The 24,975-nt window shown below is 45.5% G+C and overlaps 1 protein-coding gene across 2 annotated transcripts in view; it reads right to left on the minus strand.

The window, feature by feature from the left end:
• Positions 1-24,975, minus strand: part of KCTD2 (potassium channel tetramerization domain containing 2) — a 201,822-nt gene that overhangs the window by 99,472 nt on the left and 77,375 nt on the right. For both annotated transcript variants that reach the window (XM_086930789.1, XM_086930788.1), the window contains exons 3-4: positions 7,000-7,091; positions 5,783-5,878 (exon numbers count right to left, since the gene is read on the minus strand). In XM_086930789.1, the coding sequence (XP_086786915.1) occupies positions 5,783-5,878; positions 7,000-7,091 (188 nt within the window). The remainder of the gene's footprint in view (positions 1-5,782; positions 5,879-6,999; positions 7,092-24,975) is intronic.

Consider the following 24,975-nt stretch of genomic DNA (forward strand, 5'->3'; position numbering starts at 1 on the left):
AGATTTATAAAGTCTTTGGGGAGAACATCGTCCAAGTATCGACAACGCTTTTTAACGGTATCCTTAGAGAAGGGAAGCTACCGCCAAAATCATGGGGTGAGGCCACAATCGTTCTCATACCCAAACCAGGGAAGGATGTATCAGACTGTGGGGCCTATAGACCAATATCGTTGCTGAACAGCGACTATAAGATTTTTGCCGCCATACTGTCAGCAAGATTGGGTAATGTAATAGGCACCATTATCCATCATGACTAGAAAGGTTTTATCAAAGGGCGCCATCTTTCAGATCTTACACATGACTTGGTAGGGGCCATAGATATTGCCTCGGCTTTTTCCCTTCCATTGGCCACCCTTACCCTTGACGCGGAAAAGGCCTTTGATGGGGTGAACTGGCCCTATCTAAACGAGGTATTAAAAAGGTTTAACTTCGGGAAGGGTTTCTGCAGAACCATTGTCTTGCTTTATGGGGCCCCTTCGGCTAGGCTGCTAATCAAAGGGATCTTGACAGATCCCTTTAAGATTACTAGAGGTACGAGGCAGGGCTGTCCGCTCTCTCACCTCCTTTTCAATCTATATATTGAGCCGTTTGCCCAGGTTTTACGAGCAGACGAAAACATACCATCATTTAAATTTAAGGAGTGGGAGAGGCGGACAGCATTATATGCTGATGATATTTTAATCTTTACCTCGGATCCTGTATTGTCCTTCCCTGCTATGATCCAAAGGGCAGTAGAGTTCGGTAAGATCTCGGGCTATAGTATCAACTCAAGCAAGACCGAGGTCATGGTGTGGAATATTCCAGACCCACGGTTAGGCATAAACATCACCACCTCTATGCGCTACCTCGGGATCCGAATTACCCAAGATATCGGTACCATTGCCCAAACTAACCTAGACCGAGTCTCCAGGGAATGTAAGGGTCTATTGAAATCTTGGACTCACCTCCCACTTTCTATTATGGGTAGGGTGAACCTAATAAAAGTGTCTATTCTTCCTAAGTTTATATTCATTTTTGGTGCCATTCCTTTGGGGTTTGATGTGAAGATGATTGACAAGTGTCAGCGAGAGATCAATTCCTTTATCTGGAATTATAAATACACTAGAATTGCATGGAAGAAGTTGAGGAGGAGAAGGGAGAAGGGGGGGTCTCGCCCTACCGGATTTAGTTTATTACGCATGGGCTTTTCAGTTATCCTACTCCAGGATGTTATTAAGAACACCATCTAATCTCTCAGAGGGGACAATGTATAAAGCTATGTTAACCGGAGCAAATCTACCAGTTGATGGATTTCTATATAAGTTTGGGAGTCAGAAATGTTTTAAGAAAATCCAGCAAAAAATTATACAGTCATGGGCTAAGGTTTGGCTAGCCATTAGAAGATCTGTGGGGCTGTCCTACTACTCCAATTTTGCTCCCATATGGGACTCCCTGGGTTTACCGGAGTGCCTAAGGGACAGCTTATCCTCTCCATTAGAGGAGGCTGGGATTACTAGATGGGGAGAGCTAATTGTTTGGTGTCTGGGTGTACCAACAACCAGACTCCTCTGTACTGGCAGCCATCTAGTTCCAGTTTTTCACCGCATACCATCCTTTATTTATTCACTGCACGCAAGCTCAGCGCCAAGATGCTCCCTTCGGAGCGAATGTCCGCACTTTATAAATACCCATAAATATCAAATATCAAAATTGTGGATGGATCGATACTACCTTGGGATGAATTACATGAGCGTATAGGTCCAGCATTTTCTAGATTTAAATTCATCCAGCTGGAAAGCTGAGAGAAGGCCCAGAGATGTAAAGATGTACTCTTAGGGAAATCAAGCTTCTTGGAGCAGTGGTTATCGGAAAGACCTAGGGGTGGTAAGGAGGTGGCCTTCTGGTATTGGCAGCTGCAGGAGGAAACTGATGGGGATTTTACCCTTCCAGATGAACTGTGGGGAGAGGCAACTGGCTTTCAGTGTGAGGAGATATGGTTAAGATCTTTTGCGCTTCTCTACAAAGTGGTGAAGCCATCATGATTGAGACGCAACCATTTGTTCACAGCTCATCGGGCATATATAACACCACTGAGACTTTCCAAATTTCTCCCAGATAAGAAATGTAATAAATGCAATCTATCAGAAGCTTCAGACATTCATATGTTCATGGAATGCCCTAACATCGGCCGGTTCTGGGAGGAAGTGTTGTCTACCCCGAACTCCATCTTGAATACATCATTAGTAATTTCATTGCCACTTATCATCTTCGGCTTAGAGGACAGCGTTTCTGGCAAGGCTAGCTCTTTTTTGTTCTATGCCATTTTGCTGGCTAGAAGGCAGATTTGTATACGGTGGGTGGAGAAAACGGCTCCAACATACTCGGACTGGCTGACGTCTATATATGAAACATCAAAGGTGGACATGGCTAGAGCTTGCAACAATCGTAACTTGGCCTTTTGGGATCTGTTGATACAATAGAGATAAGGTTCCGGGTTTTTTTTTTTTTGGTTTTTTTTTTTTACTTTTTTCCCCGGGTCCTATGATTATGCCATCAATACTCCTTGGACCGGGTCTGGCCTCGTTACGTTTTTTGGTCCTACAGGTTGAAACATACCTAGATGGAGTCAGCCCAAGATCTTAAAACCCCTATTCCTCTTGGGACTTCTCTGCCACCAGTAAAATATTTTGTGTTCCAGTGCCAGAGATGGACAATGACATCTTGGTTCCCTCTCTTGGTCGGGGACACGTAAGGTGGTTGGCATCTCCTAAGCAAGGGGCAAGGCAAATGAGGACAAAAAAAAAAAGTGTCTTCTCCATAGTAAAGGATCTTAAAACCTCCGCAGATATTCTTACACACTCTGTAATATCAGATGTTCAATGCGAGACTCGTGATTTTTTTTTGTGAAGGAAGACAATATACGGCTCCTTCCCCCAGCAAGTGGTTCAAAAGGGATCTAGGTCTGGACTCTCCTGCAATCATACGTTGGGTGCCTTTCCACCTATTTCACAAGAGGCCCCTGTTATGCTCTGCCATGAGAACAAATCTGGCTCTCCTGCTGGCCCCCTTAAGCCGGATCAATTCTTGAAATCACTGCCTGTGTTTCTACCATTTTTGAACCATTTGATCAATCAGTCCCTGCTCGCATCAACGGTCCCTAATGCCTGGAAGCAGGCGAGGGTGGTCCCGTTGTTGAAAAAGCCTAAGCTTTACACCACTAAATCAGAGAATTTCCGTCCCATCTCTCTCCTACCTTGGGTCTCCAAGATTTTGGAATTCCACATTAATTCCATGCTTGCAGGTTACTTGGAGGAGAACAACCTTCTGGACCCCTCCCAGAATGGTTTTCGTCCGGGTCAGAGTACAGAATCAGCTCTTCTGGCAGTGACAGAGCATTTGAGGGGGGCCCTAGATGAGGGTCGTACATCGGCACTGATTTTGTTAGATCTCAGTGCGGCATTCAACACTGTCTCCCACCAGATCCTGCTGCAGAGATTGGAGGAGGTGGGGATCAGGGACTCTGCCCATGAATGGTTTGCCTCCTTTCTTGCTGATAGGACCTTTCAAGTTGCAGTACCCCCTTTTGCATCTAAGATCCATAACATCAAACATGGGGTACCGCAGGGCTCAGCTTTGAGCCCTATGCTGTTCAACGTGTATGTGCAACCCCTAGCAGCAGTGGCAAAAAGAAGAGGGCTCACGGCATTGTCCTATGCGGACGACACACAGTTGGTAGTTGCTCTCTCAGATGAGTCCAGTCAGGGCGCATGCAAGTTCCGGAGGGATTTAGAGATCATATCTGAGTGGATGACTGCCAACTGTCTTCAGTTAAATGTCGACAAGTCCGAGGTCCTGCTGGTTGGGAGAATTACTGAGGTGTGGAGTGAGCATTGGTGGCCAGCCAAGTTGGGCGATGCACCCGCCCCCAAACAGCTGGTAAAAAATGTGGGTGTGTGGGTGGATTCTGCCCTTAGCTTTCAGACACAAACTAAGAAAGTAGCTGGATCATGTTTTGCCTTTTTACGGGGGCTTAAACCAATGTTTGGGTTCTTCGACCCGGCAATGAGGCTGGTGATTATCCAGGCATCTATTTTGTGTAGATTAGATTACGCTAATTCACTATACTTGGGAGTTAACAAAGCAGAAGTCAAAAGACTGCAAAGGGTCCAAAACACTGCTGCTAGAGCTTTGTTAGGTTTGCCCAGGACTTGCCCCTCTTACAGCGCTATTCGTCGGCTACATTGGCTGCCTGTAGCTAAACGCATTGAGTTTAAAACTCTTTGCCTGTCCTATAAAATCCTAAATCTGTCATCACCAAGTATTCTAGCCAATCTGCTCACACCCTACATACCTTCCCGCCATCTTCGTTCCACGGGCCAGCATTTGGCGGTTGTTCCACTGGTGAGGAGGGTTCGTGCTGGTGGTCGCTCTTTTGGTGTCTTGGCTGCCAGACTTTGGAATGCGCTCCCCACTGCTATTCGTAGCATGGATAATTACTTGGCTTTTTGTAAAGCCATCAAACGTACCTCTTTCCTTCACCGTAGAGTGTTTGTTGTCTATTGTTCTGGCTGCTTTCTGTTTCAGCGCTGGGACGCCCTTTTTCTAGGGCAGCTGTGCGCTATATAAAACCGCATAGCATAGCATAGCAGATCTGTGTGGTTCCCGAGAGATAGCTTTCAAGGCCACTTCTGGAAGGTCTTTTTCCTCTCTCCAGTAAGGCATGCAGCTTTATATTTTCTCTATCCCTAAGTATTCTTTTAGAAAATTTCTGGCAATGATAACACTTCTTTGGATTGTGTGAGGATGGTAAACACACAATACATACAAAGTGTAGGTCCGACATTGCCATGTTCTTCCCACCGGAGGGAAATTTGTTGAATAAAGCTGGCATTTCTGACAGCAAAAAAGTTGGTAACATTGTCAGAAAATCATCAGAAAAGCTGCCAGCAGTCAAAAACTTCGTATAATGAAGAAACAATTTTCAGTAAACCAATTTCTGACTAGAACTACGAGCTCAACGCTCCAGGACCCTCACAGATGGAGCCGGAAAAAAAGAACTGACCTAACTATCACCGGTGGTGCATGATGGGAGCAGGGAGCTCATGGAGGTCTTAAAGGCACGGTGCCAGTTTATTACTGTTGTTGTTTTCTCTTTGCAGCCTATTGGATAATTGCCTGGTATTACTTGCCCTTTTCTTTGAAAATAAAGGGCTATGTGGTAACACTAAAAGAGTGCATATGCTTTTTTACAGAAATGCTATATGAGTTTCATTTTATTTTAAATGAAAAATTCAATGCAATTTTGGCATCTTAGGCTGTTGGAGTTAGGTTAGGCTGCATGTGTTATGCATATGCATGTATATATATGTATGTTTGAAGGTAAACGTACAGGTTATTTGTTTTTTGTCTAAACATAGATATATATATGTATTTTTTGTATATGCTCCGGGATCCCCACAAGTAGGCGGGACTATTCAGCACTTATGACTATTGATGCGTATCCCCTGAAAGAGAACTCCCAAAGACAATTGTGAAGACCCTGAGATTAAATAACAACGTGAATGTAATTCTGAAGAAGGAGTAGATCAAAAAAATAAGCTGAATGCCAGGAGATTTGGAGCAGGTCAGGTACGATGAATGTGTGATTTGACTCCTTGGGTGGTTTCTGCAGCTACATATTATATTATATTGAAACTTATCTGCATTTTGCATGCAAATACAATTTTTTTTTAAGTGGGGGAAGTGTACCTGAAAGCACTCTGGATTGAGCACGCAACCATATTTTAAAAAATGGTTCACTCACCTGCTCAAACTTCCACCCATCAGACATTGTGGAGACCATCTGTGTAAGCTCCTCCTCCTGACACTGCAAAACCCGGTACACATGCTTCACCGGACCCTGAGGAGAATTTGGAGGACCATCTGTTAGCAATGATACAAGAGTGAAAATTGTTCTAGAATGCTGTAGCTATCTTGTTCTTGCAATGGTCCACCAGCAGCATTAATAGCACAGGTTTCGTATAAAATGGTAGACATAACAAATGACCATCTTTGATCATTCTATAGCAGAGGGTCGCCAAAATATACACAATAATGAATGCCAGGACCACTGTACACATGCATGTCCAATGGAAACCTAAGGTAGTTGGGCCAAAAGAAGGAGGACATTTGCCCAGATTAACTGATCTTATGCGGATACAAAACTTGAATGTGCTCTGAGCACAATCCCACAATGTAAGCAGCAGGCTGTGTATAGGTCACAGAAAGGAGTAATGTGTGTTTCAGGCTCTGCCTTGCATTCAGAAGCAAAATCGAACTCACATCTGCAACACATTTTAGGGAAAGGGAACTTTGGTCTGGTGCCTCACTTCCCAACATGGTCCCAAACAAATCAGAGCAAAAATATAGACCTGATTCTGAGAAGAGCAGCTCTTTGGGGGGGGAAGGGGGGGGGGGGGGGGGAAGAGTCACGGTGCGTCAGCTATCAATTCAGTGTCTTCTTATTGGCATTATTTTTACTGGTTTCTTTTTATGAGCTACTTTTCAATATACTCAAAGTTTAGAGTAAGTAATGGAGATAACACTGAGACTCCCAACAAGATTAGAATAACATGTGTACATCATCACAACCCACCCCAAGGTACAGTAAAGTGATGACTTTGTTGAACTCAAAGAATTACACTCTGCGTCGCTTTTGTCTAGGACACAACATAATTTGGAGCAACTGTACTTGCCTACCTTTACATTTCATTGATCTTTTATTGCGGTACATGTTTTGTCTGCTATTGCTTGTAAGTATGTGTTGCACACCTGTCAGTAAAGATCTTTTTTGCATGACAATTTTTAGGGTACTGCAACTGCTCTTTCTTTACGGTGTTATGATGTTCAAATGGCCAGTATGCACAGCAGAAAACCATGTAAATAAAAAACATTATATATTCTTCTAACCCCTCAAAACCACCACTTCCAAAATCATCTCCCAGATCTTGGACATTGCCTTTGGCTACAAGTGTGCCTCACCTGAGAGGTCCTATTCTCGTTGTCCCGTATCCGCTCCTTCACCAGTCGGACGAGTGAGGAAATGTTGTAAAACTCAGCCTCCTCCAGGACACCTAAGAGAAATATCTGTGAATGGTGTGGATAGTAAAGCATAAAGCAAAAGTCAGGAAGAACAAAGGAGCATCAACTAGCAAGGACTTTGGTGTACACTTGAGGTTTGTTGGATGTGAGGGAACAATATCCAGCACCCAGTCAGCGCTTCTGCTTTTACTCTGTGACCAAACACTTGAGTATACTCCTTCATGGATGTACAGCCTTCCTGCCTACTACTATTGTGTTGTTAAACCCAGACAAAAAGGCTGCCTGACACTACGTGAGTTATAATGACACAGCACACAGAGTGTACCATAAGAAGTGCTACGTCCACACTGAGGATTGGTTATTACATCTCCTCTTCTGCTTAGTAGACTACTTTGAAGCAATTAGAGAAATATTAGCATATTGACTGGGTGCTTTGGGTTGTGATGAATGTCTTCCCCGTGACAAAAAACGATAATCTGCTCTCTTTTTTTGATCACCCCCAAACCTCTCCTCTTGTACAAAGCTAGCTGAGGTAAGCAGATCTTTGCACATACTATATTTTATAGTTTAGCACATTATTCACACCACCTAGTAGGACTATCCACGGTCTGGGAGTGTTGTACGCTGAGGCATGGCTGTTAAGTTCAATTAATGGTGATACAGCAAGATCAATTTGGCATTGTTTATTTGAGTAATCCACAATGGGGACCCCGGTTCAACTGCTACTGAACACAAAATCTTCACAGAAAACACACAATCTCATTTTCGGTTTGTTCTAGTTGTTGACTTGCATCCACTATGATGCTAGTTTGACCCATGACTGGATCCTTCATATACACTGTCCAGCATAACTGAAAAGCCACTGAATCACTAGTATGCCTTTTAACAAGAAACCGAGACGTTGAAAAAGGACTTCAGCACCCTGAATTATTATTCTGGACAGGGGGGCGCTCCTATTTCCCTTCAGTAGTGGGATTTTGGATGATTTGGGTTTCTAGACTATTATTAGGGATTCTCAGACTCCTGGGAAGGGTGGTATTACAGAGATTGTATTACACTTCAGCATTCTTTTCAGGGAAACAGCAATTACGACAACAGACAAACCACTTGTTACCTTAGCAACACGGTTGAAACAACAAATTCGTCTTAACCACACATTCCTTTACCACGCATGTTTTTACAACGAAATGCCTTAGGTAAACCAGCGTTGGAGTTCAAAGCCCAATGCTTTTCCTACGTTGCACGGCTTGAAGTTTGAATAGTAAATTATACTATTTCAAAGTCCAGCACTTTCCCTAAGGTGAGTCGTTGTAAAGACTGGCGTGGTAAAGGAATAAGTGCTTAAGACGCATTCTACTGTGTTGTTAAGGAACTAATGGTTTAGGCATGCGTGGTTGTGTCACACAACCTTCTATTTGGAATCTCTGCTACGCACACTGAAAGCTGTAAACACTGCTTATACTAAATTTAAAAATATCAAGGAGGATGGCTAAATTTCATACCATGTGATAGGATTAGACATGGTGCCAATGTTATTTCAATTATGGCATCATACTGCTTGAAGGTTTGATTGTGCTTGTGGTCGTATCTTGGACGCTAGATGTGGCTAGACTCTGGCTTCTTGTGTTGTTACAAATTTGAATTGCCTTTCCTTTATGTAATATGAGATTTGTTCTTCTTCAAATTCCATGACTGGATATTGAGACGAAGTGTAATTACTTGTGTGATACAGTATCTCAATCTCTCCACCACCACAGGGAGTAGATCACAGCGAGTTAAATGGAGTAATATTATGCCAAGGCACAAAAGGCCCTTCCATACCAGTGATAAATTACAGTGCAACCAATGACGGCCTCGGACTCATACAAAAGTCCCCTGTAGGGTTTATTTCTTTTTGGTGGTGAGGGCTCTCGCATTCAATAAAACATTTTTATTCATATTCCTAAAGAGTACATACAACATCATTTCCTCGTTTTATGCTCCTTTAAATTCATTTGCTTACTACATTAAAATGGACAGCATGGTCTTCTGGCCAAGATGACGACATGCTTGCAGCTCTAGTGCATTGCTCCACCACCCCAACTGGACAAATACAAATGCATGCACCCATGTGGACAAGGTAGAAGCGATGGGGCAGATCTAAGGAGCCCTCAGGAGAGCACTAGACCCGGAACCCCACAAAAAGACACACCCAAAATCACCAAAATACCACAGATCAACAATGCACAGACTGACAACATGGCAGCCACCTTCTCTGTACAGAACAGCAGGCGAGGGACAACAGAAAGCTCCCATACTAACCCAGGAAACAAAGGCCCAGGCCTTCTTTAGTAAACCCCTCAGACTACACACCCCCCCCCCCCCCAACCGTCAGTACTAGTGATGCTTGGAGACCCCACACATCGGCCCGAAGATAAGTAACTGGAAGCTTGCGTAATGGGAGGCAGGGAGGGTACCCAGATGAGCCAAACATTTTTTACATGTTTGCACACTCTGAGGGATTATACATCTGGTTAAAGTGGGAGGTTAGCTTGCTACAAAACCGACACCATAACTCACCAGCGGTGGCCTTGAAGACATAACCACAGCAGTAGAGCCATATGTCAACTAGGGAACAGCCAAACACTACACACAAACATCTCCATTGTAGAAGTACACATATTATCCTTACAGGACAAATAGGAGGATATTGAAAAAAGGATCCAGGAGAAAAAACATTTGGGTACACAATGTCCTGGAATGAACAAAGGACGAAGATCACTACACATCGTGTTAACGGATTCGGAGCTGCACTGACAAAGCAGCAGATATCAGCATCATAAAAACACATAGAGTGGGGAGAAAATACAAAGAACAATGAGCATGTTTGAGAGACATCCTGGTCCTAATGGTGTGTCGCATACAAAAAGAAGCTATCCTTGCTGCTGAATATAAAAATGGAGCCTTATCACTTCCAAGAGATTAAAGGATTGCTAGGCCAAGCTCTCGCCAGCAAAGTATTTCGACTTCTCACACAAAAGCCATCCAACAAGCAAATCAAATAGAGATGGACTTCTTCGAGGCCTGCAGTTCCTATGGCGGAGCAAAGAATGGACAGTAAAAGATATAGAGCAAGGCCTCCATCAGAAAAACCAGCAGAAAAATAGCGAGGCCTACTATCACGACGACAACTCACAAAGAGAAATAAGAGGAGTCATAACAGAACCCTAAAAGGCAGGTTGACTAGAAAATGAGCAGACGCCACAGGCCATAACTAGCAACGCAAAAGATCCCTAAATTGCTTGAATAATGTTCAAACACACAGCGACAAGACAAAACTTATTCTGCATCTACAACTGCCTTGAGGATGGGAGGGAACCAGCATGGCCCTACATGAACTACACAGAACAACCCAACCTATAATCCAATGCAACTAGGGATCGAGTGGGCAGGGGGAGAGTGGGCAGGGGGGACAAGATGGCGGAAACGAACACACAAACACATTAGACATGATAGCTAGAAGGCCCACACAGGTAAAAGCCATATGGCTCCAGAGATAAGTGAAATATGCACAAACTAGCAAACTCATTCAGAGGTGAACACAGTAGGTTCTACCCAAGCCAGCTGACCACCACACTTAGTTAGAACTTACACCACAGTAAGGGGGATGAGAGAGGGTTACCCCTCAGCTTATGACTAAACAACAAAGACTCAACAGGGTAGGCAATACAGAGTGCGTTACTCCATAAACACAATTAAAGGTTATCTTCCTCAAATTTAAGGTGCTTTGAAGTGCTCCCGTGTATTGAGACCACGTGATGACATTTGACTACCATTATTTTAATTGACTTTTGGTGTTTTACTTTATCCTAGCTTGAATGTACGACATCATGTTTCATGCATGTGCCTTTTTCTCTGAAGATTTCTTTCGAGCTGCTTTACAGTTTGAGTGGGAGCGCTTTCACCGAGTAGAACAGCTCTGCCAGGAGCAGAACGTGTGGGATGTGCATTTGAAAGCATATGAGAGAGGAGTGGAATGTACTTTTTTGGTCTCAAAAGGCAGTGTTATAAGCAGTGGTACTTAAATGTGCATTATGTTGTACCTTGGGAAGTGAAGAGTGTGATACTATAGGCAGTGGTACACAAATGCGCATTGTGTTGTACATTGGGAAGGAATATGAAGTTCTTACTATTGGCTTTGACATGCCCTTATGCCATCTCATATTCTGACTCTGTTGAGCTTGAGCTTTGCGCACGGGCAGGCCCCCAGATTAGTCAACATGTTTAGGCTATTAACGTTCAAGGTGCTTTTGTTTTTGGAGATTGTTTTCTGTACTACTAGAGAATTTCGTAAGGTTTGTTTAGATAACAGACTGAAACATGTGAGACCGCAGAAGGAACAAGAGAACTATTTTGCCTTTAGAATGCTTGCATGGAGAGTGGCCAACTCCAGTAAGTTTCCTTGGCGCAGAGGAGGGCCTCTCGGAAACATCTTGTGTGCTTTGAGATTATAAAGCTGGGGCTTTTGACTTAGAAACAGGGATTTTTGTTTGGAATCTGAATGGGGTCTACTTCAGTACAGCAGTTCCAGGTTGGGCTGAGTCTCTTGACCCCGGCAGTTAATCCCGCAGTCTGGAGTGGGCCAAGATGCACAGTTTGCAGCCGGTGATGGGTTTTATTTTTTAGGTCTCGTAGAGAGACCTATTGGGGTGAAACCAAAAAGCTAAACCAGCGGATTTCTAGTAGTGCACGTTCTTGTGCACGAGCTTGCCCGAGCCTTCCAGCAGCATTTCTCCTCCCCTTACAATTTGCTACTGCCTCCGAGAGCTTCAAAGGGATCTGCTTCCCCGCCCACTGCTTCACACTTCACGGCCGCCAGGCCGTGACTCGCATTTCCCCTTCCTTCGTGCCCAGCCCCCCTCCCAGCGCTGCCTTGAAGGCTTTCCCCACCCTTCATCCTTACCTCCAAAAAGCGCTACATAACACACTCGCCTTTTGTTTAATGCTCCAATCCTTCACCCTGCTTTGGCCTGTCTTTCGTTCTTGTTTTTTTTTGCTGCTTTATTTTTCTTATGCTCTGTTCCTAGTTCAGAATTTACTCGTTTCCTTCCCTCTGTCTCATTCATTTTTCTTCCTCGGTCCTTCTCTCTCCTTTCCTCCCATTAGCCTTCTGCCTTCTTTTCCTCTTCTCAGCTGCTCACACTTCACTTCACTTCTTCCTATCAAGCTTTATTTCTGTCTTTCCCCTTTTCTTCACACTCAGTCCTATTTGCTAGTAACAGATCAACTCCCCACTCTGTTGTACTCAACACCACGCTGTGTTCATGTTTTCGTCTCTCCAGCTAGACACTACAGCCGATGCCTCGCAGTTTGCACCTAGGGGTATATTTACTAAAGCACCCGCCAGCACCCACGCAATCCTTAGTTAATATATACCTCTTGAAGGCCCGGATTTTGCTCAGCATGTCTGACCTCTGCCAGCTTCTTAACACAGGTGTATGTATTCCTCATGATTCACTTTCTAAACTTGTGTCAATATTATTACCCCCGCCCCCTTTCCTACATTTCTTTTAATGACATGACCCCTCTTCCCGACAAGGCAAACGTCACAAGGGAGTGCTGATATTCCTGCTCTTCTTCTGTTTAATTTGTCAATAATATGGAAGTCGATGTCTTCTCTACTCTCTACCCTCTTACCTCTCTCCTCTCTCCTCTCGTCCCGCTCCCCTCTCCTCTCTCTCCTCACCCTCCCCTTTCACCACTATCCCCTCTCTCCCCTCTCACCACTCTCCTCTCACCGCAACCACAGCATCACTCACCGCAACCACAGCATCACTCAGCGCAACCACAGCATCACTCAGCGCAACCACAGCATCACTCAGCGCAACCACAGCATCACTCAGCGCAACCACAGCATCACTCAGCGCAACCACAGCATCACTCAGCGCAACCACAGCATCACTCAGCGCAACCACAGCATCACTCAGCGCACTCAGCGCAACCACAGCATCACTCAGCGCAAACACAGCATCACTCAGCGCAAACACAGCATCACTCAGCGCAAACACAGCATCACTCAGCGCAACCACAGCATCACTCAGCGCAACCACAGCATCACTCAGCGCAACCACAGCATCACTCAGCGCAACCACAGCATCACTCAGCGCAACCACAGCATCACTCAGCGCAACCACAGCATCACTCAGCGCAACCACAGCATCACTCAGCGCAACCACAGCATCACTCAGCGCAACCACAGCATCACTCAGCACCACCACAGCATCACTGGTTCAAATATGTTCTTTCAATGTTTCAAGCGGTTTTCAAGCTTTCAAACTTTATTACAAATCACAAAAAGATGTTAATATTTCACTTCTGTTTTTGGAGTTTTGTCACAATAAAAAACACTGAACATAATCTTCACAAAAGTTATTTACAAAAGTTTAAGCTATTGCCATTACAAATTAAATAAATTATTTAAGTATTATTTATTTTAAAAAATTAAAAGCCATTGTTTTTTGTAATATCAATACATTTAAGTCTGTTAGACTCGTTTTCACTTGTTTTTCTGCCCTTCTGCCCTCTGTTAGACTAGTTTGTTGTGACATTCTACCCTCTGCGCTACCCCAGCATCACTCAGCACCACCACAGCATCACTCAGCACCACCACTTTATCACTCAGCACCACCACTTTATCACTCTGCACCACCACTTTATCACTCAGCACCACCACTTTATCACTCAGCACCACCACTTTATCACTCAGCACCACCACTTCATCACTCAGCACCACCACAGCACCACCACAGAACCACTCAGCACCACCACAGCATCACTCAGCACCACCACTTTATCACTCAGCACCACCACTTTATCACTCAGCACCACCACTTTATCACTCAGCACCACCACTTTATCACTCAGCACCACCACTTTATCACTCAGCACCACCACTTTATCACTCAGCACCACCACAGCACCACCACAGAAACACTCAGCACCACCACAGCATCACTCAGCACCACCACAGCATCACTTAGCACCACCACAGCATCACTCAGCACCACCACTTTATCACTCAGCACCACCACTTTATCACTCAGCACCACCACTTTATCACTCAGCACCACCACTTTATCACTCAGCACCACCACTTTATCACTCAGCACCACCACTTTATCACTCAGCACCACCACTTTATCACTCAGCACCACCACTTTATCACTCAGCACCACCACTTTATCACTCAGCACCACCATAGCACCACCATAGCATCACTCAGCATCACCACAGCATCACTCAGCATCACCACAGCATCACTCAGCACCACCACTTTATCACTCAGCACCACCACTTTATCACTCAGCACCACCACTTTATCACTCAGCACCACCACTTTATCACTCAGCACCACCACTTTATCACTCAGCACCACCACTTTATCACTCAGCACCACCACTTTATCACTCAGCACCACCACTTTATCACTCAGCACCACCACTTTATCACTCAGCACCACCACTTTATCACTCAGCACCACCACTTTATCACTCAGCACCACCACTTTATCACTCAGCACCACCATAGCACCACCATAGCATCACTCAGCATCACCACAGCATCACTCAGCATCACCACAGCATCACTCAGCACCACCACTTTATCACTCAGCACCACCACTTTATCACTCAGCACCACCACTTTATCACTCAGCACCACCACTTCATCACTCAGCACCACCACTTCATCACTCAGCGCCACCACTTCATCACTCAGCGCCACCACTTCATCACTCAGCGCCACCACAGCATCACTCAGCGCAACCACAGCATCACTCAGCGCAACCACAGCATCACTCAGCGCAACCACAGCATCACTCAGCGCAACCACAGCATCACTCAGCGCAACCACAGCATCACTCAGCGCAACCACAGCATCACTCAGCGCAACCACAGCATCACTCAGCGCAACCACAGCATCACTCAGCGCAACCACAGCATCACTCAGCGCAACCACAGCATCACTCAGCGCAACCACAGCATCACTCAGCGCAACCACAGCATCACTCAGCGCAACCACAGCATCACTCAGCGCAACCACAGCATCACTCAGCGCAACCAGAGCATCACTCAGCGCACTCAGCGCAACCACAGCATCACTCAGCGCAAACACAGCATCACTCAGCGCAACCACAGCATCACTCAGCGCAACCACAGCATCACTCAGCGCAACCACAGCATCACTCAGCGCAACCACAGCATCACTCAGCGCAACCACAGCATCACTCAGCGCAACCACAGCATCACTCAGCGCAACCACAGCATCACTCAGCGCAACCACAGCATCACTCAGCGCAACCACAGCATCACTCAGCGCAACCACAGCATTACTCAGCACCACCACAGCATCACTGGTTCAAATATGTTCTTTCAATGTTTCAAGCTTTCAAACTTTATTACAAATCACAAAAAGATGTTAATATTTCACTTCTGTTTTTGGAGTTTTGTCACAATAAAAAACACTGAACATAATCTTCACAAAAGTTATTTACAAAAGTTTAAGCTATTGCCATTACAAATTAAATAAATTATTTAAGTATTATTTATTTTAAAAAATTAAAAGCCATTGTTTTTTGTAATATCAATACATTTAAGTCTGTTAGACTCGTTTTCACTTGTTTTTCTGCCCTTCTGCCCTCTGTTAGACTAGTTTGTTGTGACTTTCTACCCTCTGCATCACCACATCATCACTCAGCGCTACCCCAGCATCACTCAGCACCACCACAGCATCACTCAGCACCACCACTTTATCACTCAGCACCACCACTTTATCACTCAGCACCACCACTTTATCACTCAGCACCACCACTTTATCACTCAGCACCACCACTTTATCACTCAGCACCACCACTTTATCACTCAGCACCACCACTTTATCACTCAGCACCACCACTTTATCACTCAGCACCACCACTTTATCACTCAGCACCACCACATTATCACTCAGCACCAGCACAGCACCACCACATTATCACTCAGCACCACCACAGCACCACTCAGCACAACCACAGCACCACTCAGCACCACCACAACATCACTCAGCACCACCACATCACCACCACAGCACCACTCAGCACCACCACATTATCACTCAGCACCACCACATTATCACTCGGCACCACCACATTATCACTCGGCACCACCACTTTATCACTCAGCACCACCACAGCACCACTCAGCACCACCACAGCAGCACTCAGCACCACCACATTATCACTCAGCACCACCACATTATCACTCAACACCACCACAGCACCACTCAGCACCACCACAGCACCACTCAGCACCACCACAGCACCACCACAGAACCACTCAGCACCACCATAGCACCACCATAGCATCACTCAGCATCACCACAGCATCACTCAGCATCACCACAGCATCACTCAGCACCACCACAGCATCACTCAGCACCACCACTTTATCACTCAGCACCACCACTGTATCACTCAGCACCACCACTTTATCACTCAGCACCACCACTTTATCACTCAGCACCACCACTTTATCACTCAGCACCACCACTTTATCACTCAGCACCACCACTTTATCACTCAGCACCACCACTTTATCACTCAGCACCACCACTGTATCACTCAGCACCACCACTTTATCACTCAGCACCACCACTTTATCACTCAGCACCACCACTTCATCACTCAGCACCACCACAGCATCACTCAGCGCCACCACAGCATCACTCAGCGCAACCACAGCATCACTCAGCGCAACCACAGCATCACTCAGCGCAACCACAGCATCACTCAGCGCAACCACAGCATCACTCAGCGCAACCACAGCATCACTCAGCGCAACCACAGCATCACTCAGCGCAACCACAGCATCACTCAGCGCAACCACAGCATCACTCAGCGCAACCACAGCATCACTCAGCGCAACCACAGCATCACTCAGCGCAACCACAGCATCACTCAGCGCAACCACAGCATCACTCAGCGCAACCACAGCATCACTCAGCGCAACCACAGCATCACTCAGCGCAACCACAGCATCACTCAGCACCACCACAGCATCACTGGTTCAAATATGTTCTTTCAATGTTTCAAGCTGTTTTCAAGCTTTCAAACTTTATTACAAATCACAAAAAGATGTTAATATTTCACTTCTGTTTTTGGAGTTTTGTCACAATAAAAAACACTGAACATAATCTTCACAAAAGTTATTTACAAAAGTTTAAGCTATTGCCATTACAAATTAAATAAATTATTTAAGTATTATTTATTTTAAAAAATTAAAAGCCATTGTTTTTTGTAATATCAATACATTTAAGTCTGTTAGACTCGTTTTCACTTGTTTTTCTGCCCTTCTGCCCTCTGTTAGACTAGTTTGTTGTGACTTTCTACCCTCTGCATCACCACATCATCACTCAGCGCTACCCCAGCATCACTCAGCACCACCACAGCATCACTCAGCACCACCACTTTATCACTCAGCACCACCACTTTATCACTCAGCACCACCACTTTATCACTCAGCACCACCACTTTATCACTCAGCACCACCACTTTATCACTCAGCACCACCACTTTATCACTCAGCACCACCACTTTATCACTCAGCACCACCACTTTATCACTCAGCACCACCACATTATCACTCAGCACCACCACAGCACCACTCAGCACAACCACAGCACCACTCAGCACCACCACAACATCACTCAGCACCACCACATTATCACTCAGCACCACCACTTTATCACTCAGCACCACCACTTTATCACTCAGCACCACCACATTATCACTCAGCACCACCACAGCACCACCACATCACCACCACAGCACCACTCAGCACCACCACATTATCACTCAGCACCACCACATTATCACTCGGCACCACCACATTATCACTCGGCACCACCACTTTATCACTCAGCACCACCACAGCACCACTCAGCACCACCACAGCACCACTCAGCACCACCACATTATCACTCAGCACCACCACATTATCACTCAACACCACCACAGCACCACTCAGCACCACCACAGCACCACTCAGCACCACCACAGAACCACTCAGCACCACCATTGCATCACTCAGCATCACCACAGCATCACTCAGCACCACAACAGCACCACCACAGCATCACTCAGCACCACCACAGCATCACTCAGCACCACCACAGCATCACTGGTTCAAATATGTTCTTTCAATGTTTCAAGCTGTTTTCAAGCTTTCAAACTTTATTACAAATCACAAAAAGATGTTAATATTTCACTTCTGTTTTTGGAGTTTTGTCACAATAAAAAACACTGAACATAATCTTCACAAAAGTTATTTACAAAAGTTTAAGCTATTGCCATTACAAATTAAATAAATTATTTAAGTATTATTTATTTTAAAAAATTAAAAGCCATTGTTTTTTGTAATATCAATACATTTAAGTCTGTTAGACTCGTTTTCACTTGTTTTTCTGCCCTTCTGCCCTCTGTTAGACTAGTTTGTTGTGACTTTCTACCCTCTGCATCACCACATCATCACTCAGCGCTACCCCAGCATCACTCAGCACCACCACAGCATCACTCAGCACCACCACTTTATCACTCAGCACCACCACTTTATCACTCAGCACCACCACTTTATCACTCAGCACCACCACTTTATCACTCAGCACCACCACTTTATCACTCAGCACCACCACTTTATCACTCAGCACCACCACTTTATCACTCAGCACCACCACTTTATCACTCAGCACCACCACATTATCACTCAGCACCACCACAGCACCACTCAGCACAACCACAGCACCACTCAGCACCACCACAACATCACTCAGCACCACCACATTATCACTCAGCACCACCACTTTATCACTCAGCACCACCACTTTATCACTCAGCACCACCACATTATCACTCAGCACCACCACAGCACCACCACATCACCACCACAGCACCACTCAGCACCACCACATTATCACTCAGCACCACCACATTATCACTCAGCACCACCACATTATCACTCGGCACCACCACATTATCACTCGGCACCACCACTTTATCACTCGGCACCACCACAGCACCACTCAGCACCACCACAGCACCACTCAGCACCACCACATTATCACTCAGCACCACCACATTATCACTCAACACCACCACAGCACCACTCAGCACCACCACAGCACCACTCAGCACCACCACAGAACCACTCAGCACCACCACAGAACCACTCAGCACCACCATAGCATCACTCAGCATCACCACAGCATCACTCAGCACCACAACAGCACCACCACAGCATCACTCAGCACCACCACAGCATCACTCAGCACCACCACTTTATCACTCAGCACCACCACTTTATCACTCAGCACCACCACTTTATCACTCAGCACCACCACTTTATCACTCAGCACCACCACTTTATCACTCAGCACCACCACTTTATCACTCAGCACCACCACTTTATCACTCAGCACCACCACTTTATCACTCAGCACCACCACTTTATCACTCAGCACCACCACTTTATCACTCAGCGCCACCACTTCATCACTCAGCGCCACCACTTCATCACTCAGCGCCACCACTTCATCACTCAGCGCCACCACTTCATCACTCAGCGCCACCACTTCATCACTCAGCGCAACCACAGCATCACTCAGCGCAACCACAGCATCACTCAGCGCAACCACAGCATCACTCAGCGCAACCACAGCATCATTCAGCGCAACTACAGCATCACTCAGCGCAACCACAGCATCACTCAGCGCAACCACAGCATCACTCAGCGCAACCACAGCATCACTCAGCGCAACCACAGCATCACTCAGCGCAACCACAGCATCACTCAGCGCAACCACAGCATCACTCAGCACCACCACAGCATCACTCAGCACCACCACAGCATCACTCAGCGCAACCACAGCATGACTCAGCACCACCACAGCATCACTCAGCGCAACCACAGCATCACTCAGCACCACCACAGCATCACTCAGCGCAACCACAGCATCACTCAGCGCAACCACAGCATCACTCAGCAGCACCACAGCATCACTCAGCGCAACCACAGCATCACTCAGCACCACCACAGCATCACTCAGCGCAACCACAGCATCACTCAGCGCAACCACAGCATCACTCAGCGCAACCACAGCATCACTCAGCGCAACCACAGCATCACTCAGCACAACCACGGCATCCCTCAGCACAACCACAGCATCACGCAGCACAACCACAGCATCACTGGTTCAAACATGTTCTCTCAATGTTTCAAGCTTTATTACAAATGTCACAAAAAGATGTTAATATTTCACTTCTGTTCTTGGATTTTCGTCACTGAACATAATCTTCACAAAAGTTATTTACAAAAGTTTAAGCTATTGCCATTATAAATTACAATCACTTTTATTTAAGTATTAATTATTTAAAAAAATTAAAAGCCATTGTTATTTGTAATATCAATACATCTAAGTGACGTCAATACAAAACATGTTGCATTACAAATGCTATAGGTGTCACATTTGCGAAAGTTATAACTATTGGCATTGTAAATGACAAAGCTATTAATTTAGCTATTTTCAAAAACAACACATACATAAAAAAATTGTCATTTACAAAACCAATAGCTCAAACTTTCCTAATACGAGACCTATTGCATTGCAAATGCTTGTTTTTTGACATTGTAATGTGTGAATGTGCCTGGGTTCACATTCAAGTCTCCAGTGGTTATAATCATCTGATGTTTTAATTTAAGAATTGTTTTGCTCATTACCTCTTGCACAATTGATTGCGAATTTTGCACGACTACCTACTTGACACCCCATCCCTATCCGCCGTGGGAAGTCCCGTTTGAAGCGGAGGGAGAAACGGGTCGTCTAGCATAGCCACATCGCCGCCATCTTAGGAGTGGTGGGAGTGCAGGGACGCGCTCTAGCACTCTCCGAGATACGAGCCTACATAGCCATATGCTCTACCGGAAGCGCAGCGGACGAGCGCAGCGGGCGCGCCAATGGCGTGCCAAAGGCCAGCCAGTCTGCGCATGTCCGCGCCGGGCCCGCGCTTAGCGCTGGAAACGATGCCCATTTTTCCAATATTAAGTATTCAAGATCGGAGCTGCTCAGGCTTGACCAAAAATCTTGTGATCATCTGGAAAGGACAAACCCTGTAGATATCCCCTCAACATTTAGCTGTCTCTCGTGTGGTTTTCAGACCCGGATTAATCCTTCCTCCACATCACACAAATCGCTCGATCCGCCCTTGGCTAAGACTGAGTGTATTACTCTAAATATTCATCGGAGGACTAATAATAGCTATAAACATGTGCCAGAGCGTCTGGCCAGTAGGAAAATAATCCTGAAGTGCATTCTGTTAAATGCTAGATCTATGTCTAAGCATAAACACGAAATTGAAGCATTAATTACAGATTATGCTGCTGACCTAATGTTCCTTCATAGACTTGGGCATCTGATGCCTCAGGCCCGGACTGGAAGGTTGCATCTCCTGAAGGCTACTCCGTAGAATATGTAAATAGACCAGGAGCAGTGGGGGTGGAATTGGAATAGTCTACAAATCCCACCTAAAAGTATTTGCACTCCCGCAACTGGACCTGGAGGCCGAAGCCATGAGCTTTAAAATTAAAGATAACAACTGTTTGATATTTTCGGGCCTACTTGTGTACCGTCCCCCCCGGTCCCAGAGCTCCGTTCACTAGAGCACTACATATCGTCCTAGAAACTACCTCAGACTCAGCTACCTCACAATATTGGGATACTTTAATTTTCACCTTGAAGCGAATAATGACTCCGATTCAACCACACTAATTGATAACTTTCTTAGCTTTGGTATGGATTAATTAATTCTGAATTCTACGCACTCAGCAGGACATACCCTCAATGGGATTTTTACAAACAACAACAACATTAAAATTATCTCGGTCCAATCTGTTCCTTGGTCCGACCATAAGGCTATCTTTTTTAATCTGCAATTAAACAACCTCGTAAATCGCCGCAGAGGTCTTACGCTCCCTGAAAAAATACGCCCTTGGAAGAAGCTTGACCCTAATCTTTTAGCTAACACACTTCATAAGGTTCCCCCAGTTTTCAAACTCTGTAACATTGAAAATGGAGCGATCAAATTCCATGATTGGATTAGCCATGCTGCTGATGAGCTAGTCCCAGTGGAAAATAAAAAGTCTAGAAGACGGTCCGCCACTGCACAATGGTATTCTGCAGAGGTGAAATCCATAAAACTAAAATGCCGGCGACTGGAGCGCATGTGGCGCTCGGACTACAGTCAACAAAGTAAACTAGAATACACCAAAGTCCTGCATGAATATAAATCAGCGATAGTGCAGGCCAAATCAGTTTATTTCACTAATAGAATTCAAGAAGCCCCCTAACACTTCCAGGGAATTATTTAAAACTGTCACCTACTTGGCAAAGAGCCCCCGTGATATTGTCTTTAGTCCCGACCAGAACTTTGTGACGGGTATCACCACCTTCTTCCAGCAGAAGGTCCAGGCAGTCTATGATGACCTTGGCACCCTAGCAGCAGACACAATCACTGACAATAATGAGAATATCGCCTTGCCTGCTTCGAACTACTCCTGCTTCCCTCTATTAGAGGAGACGCAGGTTAGTGACCTGTTGATACAGATGAAATCAGGCTCCCCCTTAGACCTCTGTCTTCCTTACATATTGCATATGATCCCTGAGACCATAACGGCAGTCCTGACACCCCTGTTAAACAAGGTTATCAACTTAGGCGAATTCCACAGTAGCTGGAAGAAAGCTTGTATCCGGCCTATTCTTAAGGACACCCTGGATCCTTCGGAACCTAAGCACTAACGACCCATCTCCTGCCTGTCCTTACCAGCCAAGATTCTGGAGAAAGCCATGAATCAAGAGATAATGAGCTATGTAGACCAGAACAATCTATTAGACCCCTCACAACACGGATTTCGACCCTGTCACTCGACTGAGTCTGCCTTAATCATGGCAACGGAGGACATACGCAGGACAATGGATGAAGGTGGTAGAACGGCCCTGATTCTATTAGATCTTACAGAGGCGTTCGACACTGTGAACCATTCTGTCCTGTTAAATAGACTAGGAACTTTAGGTTTCACAGGTACTGCTCTAGCTCTTTTAACTTCCTTTCTGGATACCCGAATCCAACAAGTACACTGGGAAGTTTTCAATCCGACGAGTTTTCCTTCCCAGGAGGGGTTCCCCAGGGCTCGGCATTGTCACCTACATTGTTTAATTTATATGTTACACCCTTAGCCGCCTTAATTAAATCTCATGGCCTGCGACAAGTGTCATATGCAGACGACACACAAATTGTAGTGTCCATTTCTCAGTCAGTATAAGCTACAGCAGAACGCTTCAGAAACTGCCTCTTAGGTGTAAAATGCTGGATGAGCCATAACTTCCTAAAATTAAATACGAATAAGACAGAAGTAATTCAGTTCGGACAGAAACCATCCGTCTGGAGCGACCTCTGGTGGCCCCCTGAGGCGGGTACCTGCCCCAGCCCAGCAGATAAGGTCAGGAATCTTGGTTTTCTGCTAGATAAAGACCTTTCTTGTATGGCGCAAATCAACCAGGTGACCTCCGCCTGCTTTTACACCATTAAGGTCCTTAGAAAAATCTTACCGTACATCCCGCCTACGCTAAAAAAGGTGGTGATGGGAGCCCTAGTAATGTCCCGTGTGGACTATTTTAATTCTCTCTACATGGGCACGGGAGAAAAACAACTGACCAAGCTACAGGCAATTCAAAATGCCGCAGCTAGGGTCCTGATGAACCTGCTGAAACGTCACCCAACCTCCAAAGCCATACGTGAACTCCATTGGCTCCCAGTTAGGCGCAGAGTACATTTCAAAGCTCTCTACCTGGTTCAGAAATCCTTGCATGGCAAAGGACCCAATGACCTTGCCAAACTCCTCACTCGCTACACGCCACTACGCACCTTAAGATCAGCCAATCACAACCTAGTTTGTCAGCCCAGAATAAGGAGAGCCCAATGGGGGGAAAATCTTTTTCCCACCAAGCATCCAAATTATGGAATGCGCTGCCTCCCGCGCTTCGTTCCCAAAAATTCAAAAAATGAGCTTTAGGAAGGCAATGAAAACCTGGCTTTTTGCCCTACCTTAACCTGCTCTCACCTGTTCTTCTGTACTACAGTGGCAAGACGCCGCGGCAATCGAGCGCTTTAAAAATATTTCAGTCAGTCAGTGTATATATCTTTCTGATTTCTTGCAGTGGATGTCCATTATATTATTACCTCTTTGAATATCATTTCATGTATTTTATTAATGCAGTTAACAGTTGAAGTTGCCTACTTATAAGTGTGATATTATTGTATATATATATATATATATATATATATATATATATATACATACATATGAAAAACCAAGCTCCTCCTCAGCACGCTCTGCGCTCGCAGACACAGCTTCCACGCCAGCAAGAATGAGGAACGGACCAACAAAGTCAGCAAGATGTTGTTTTTATTTACTCCAACAGAACCAGCGACGCGTTTCGAGCAAAAGAGCCCTTGTTTTTATTTATTTTTTTTATTTTAGGTTTTTGTAGAGCGCGTAGTCACCCTCAAGTATCCCAGCGCTGAAACCTCGGACTCCTTAGGGGGGCACAGGGAAGCTGCAAATGCATCAGGGGAAAAGAAGGGTTTTGAGGGACTTCCTAAATCGTAGGAGGTTTGGTTCAGCTCTGAGGCTCGGGGGAAGGGCGTTCCATTTCTTGGCCGTGTTTACCGAGAATCGGCGGCCGCCGGTGCGGGCTTTCTTCACCCTCGGGACAATGATAAGGTTTCCCTGTTCAGACCGGAGCGCTCTCGTCGGTCTATATGGAGTGATCCACGTGCTCAGAATGGGGGGCCTG

The sequence above is a fragment of the Lissotriton vulgaris genome, chromosome 7 (assembly GCF_964263255.1).
Source record: "Lissotriton vulgaris chromosome 7, aLisVul1.2, whole genome shotgun sequence".
NCBI lineage: Eukaryota > Metazoa > Chordata > Amphibia > Caudata > Salamandridae > Lissotriton > Lissotriton vulgaris.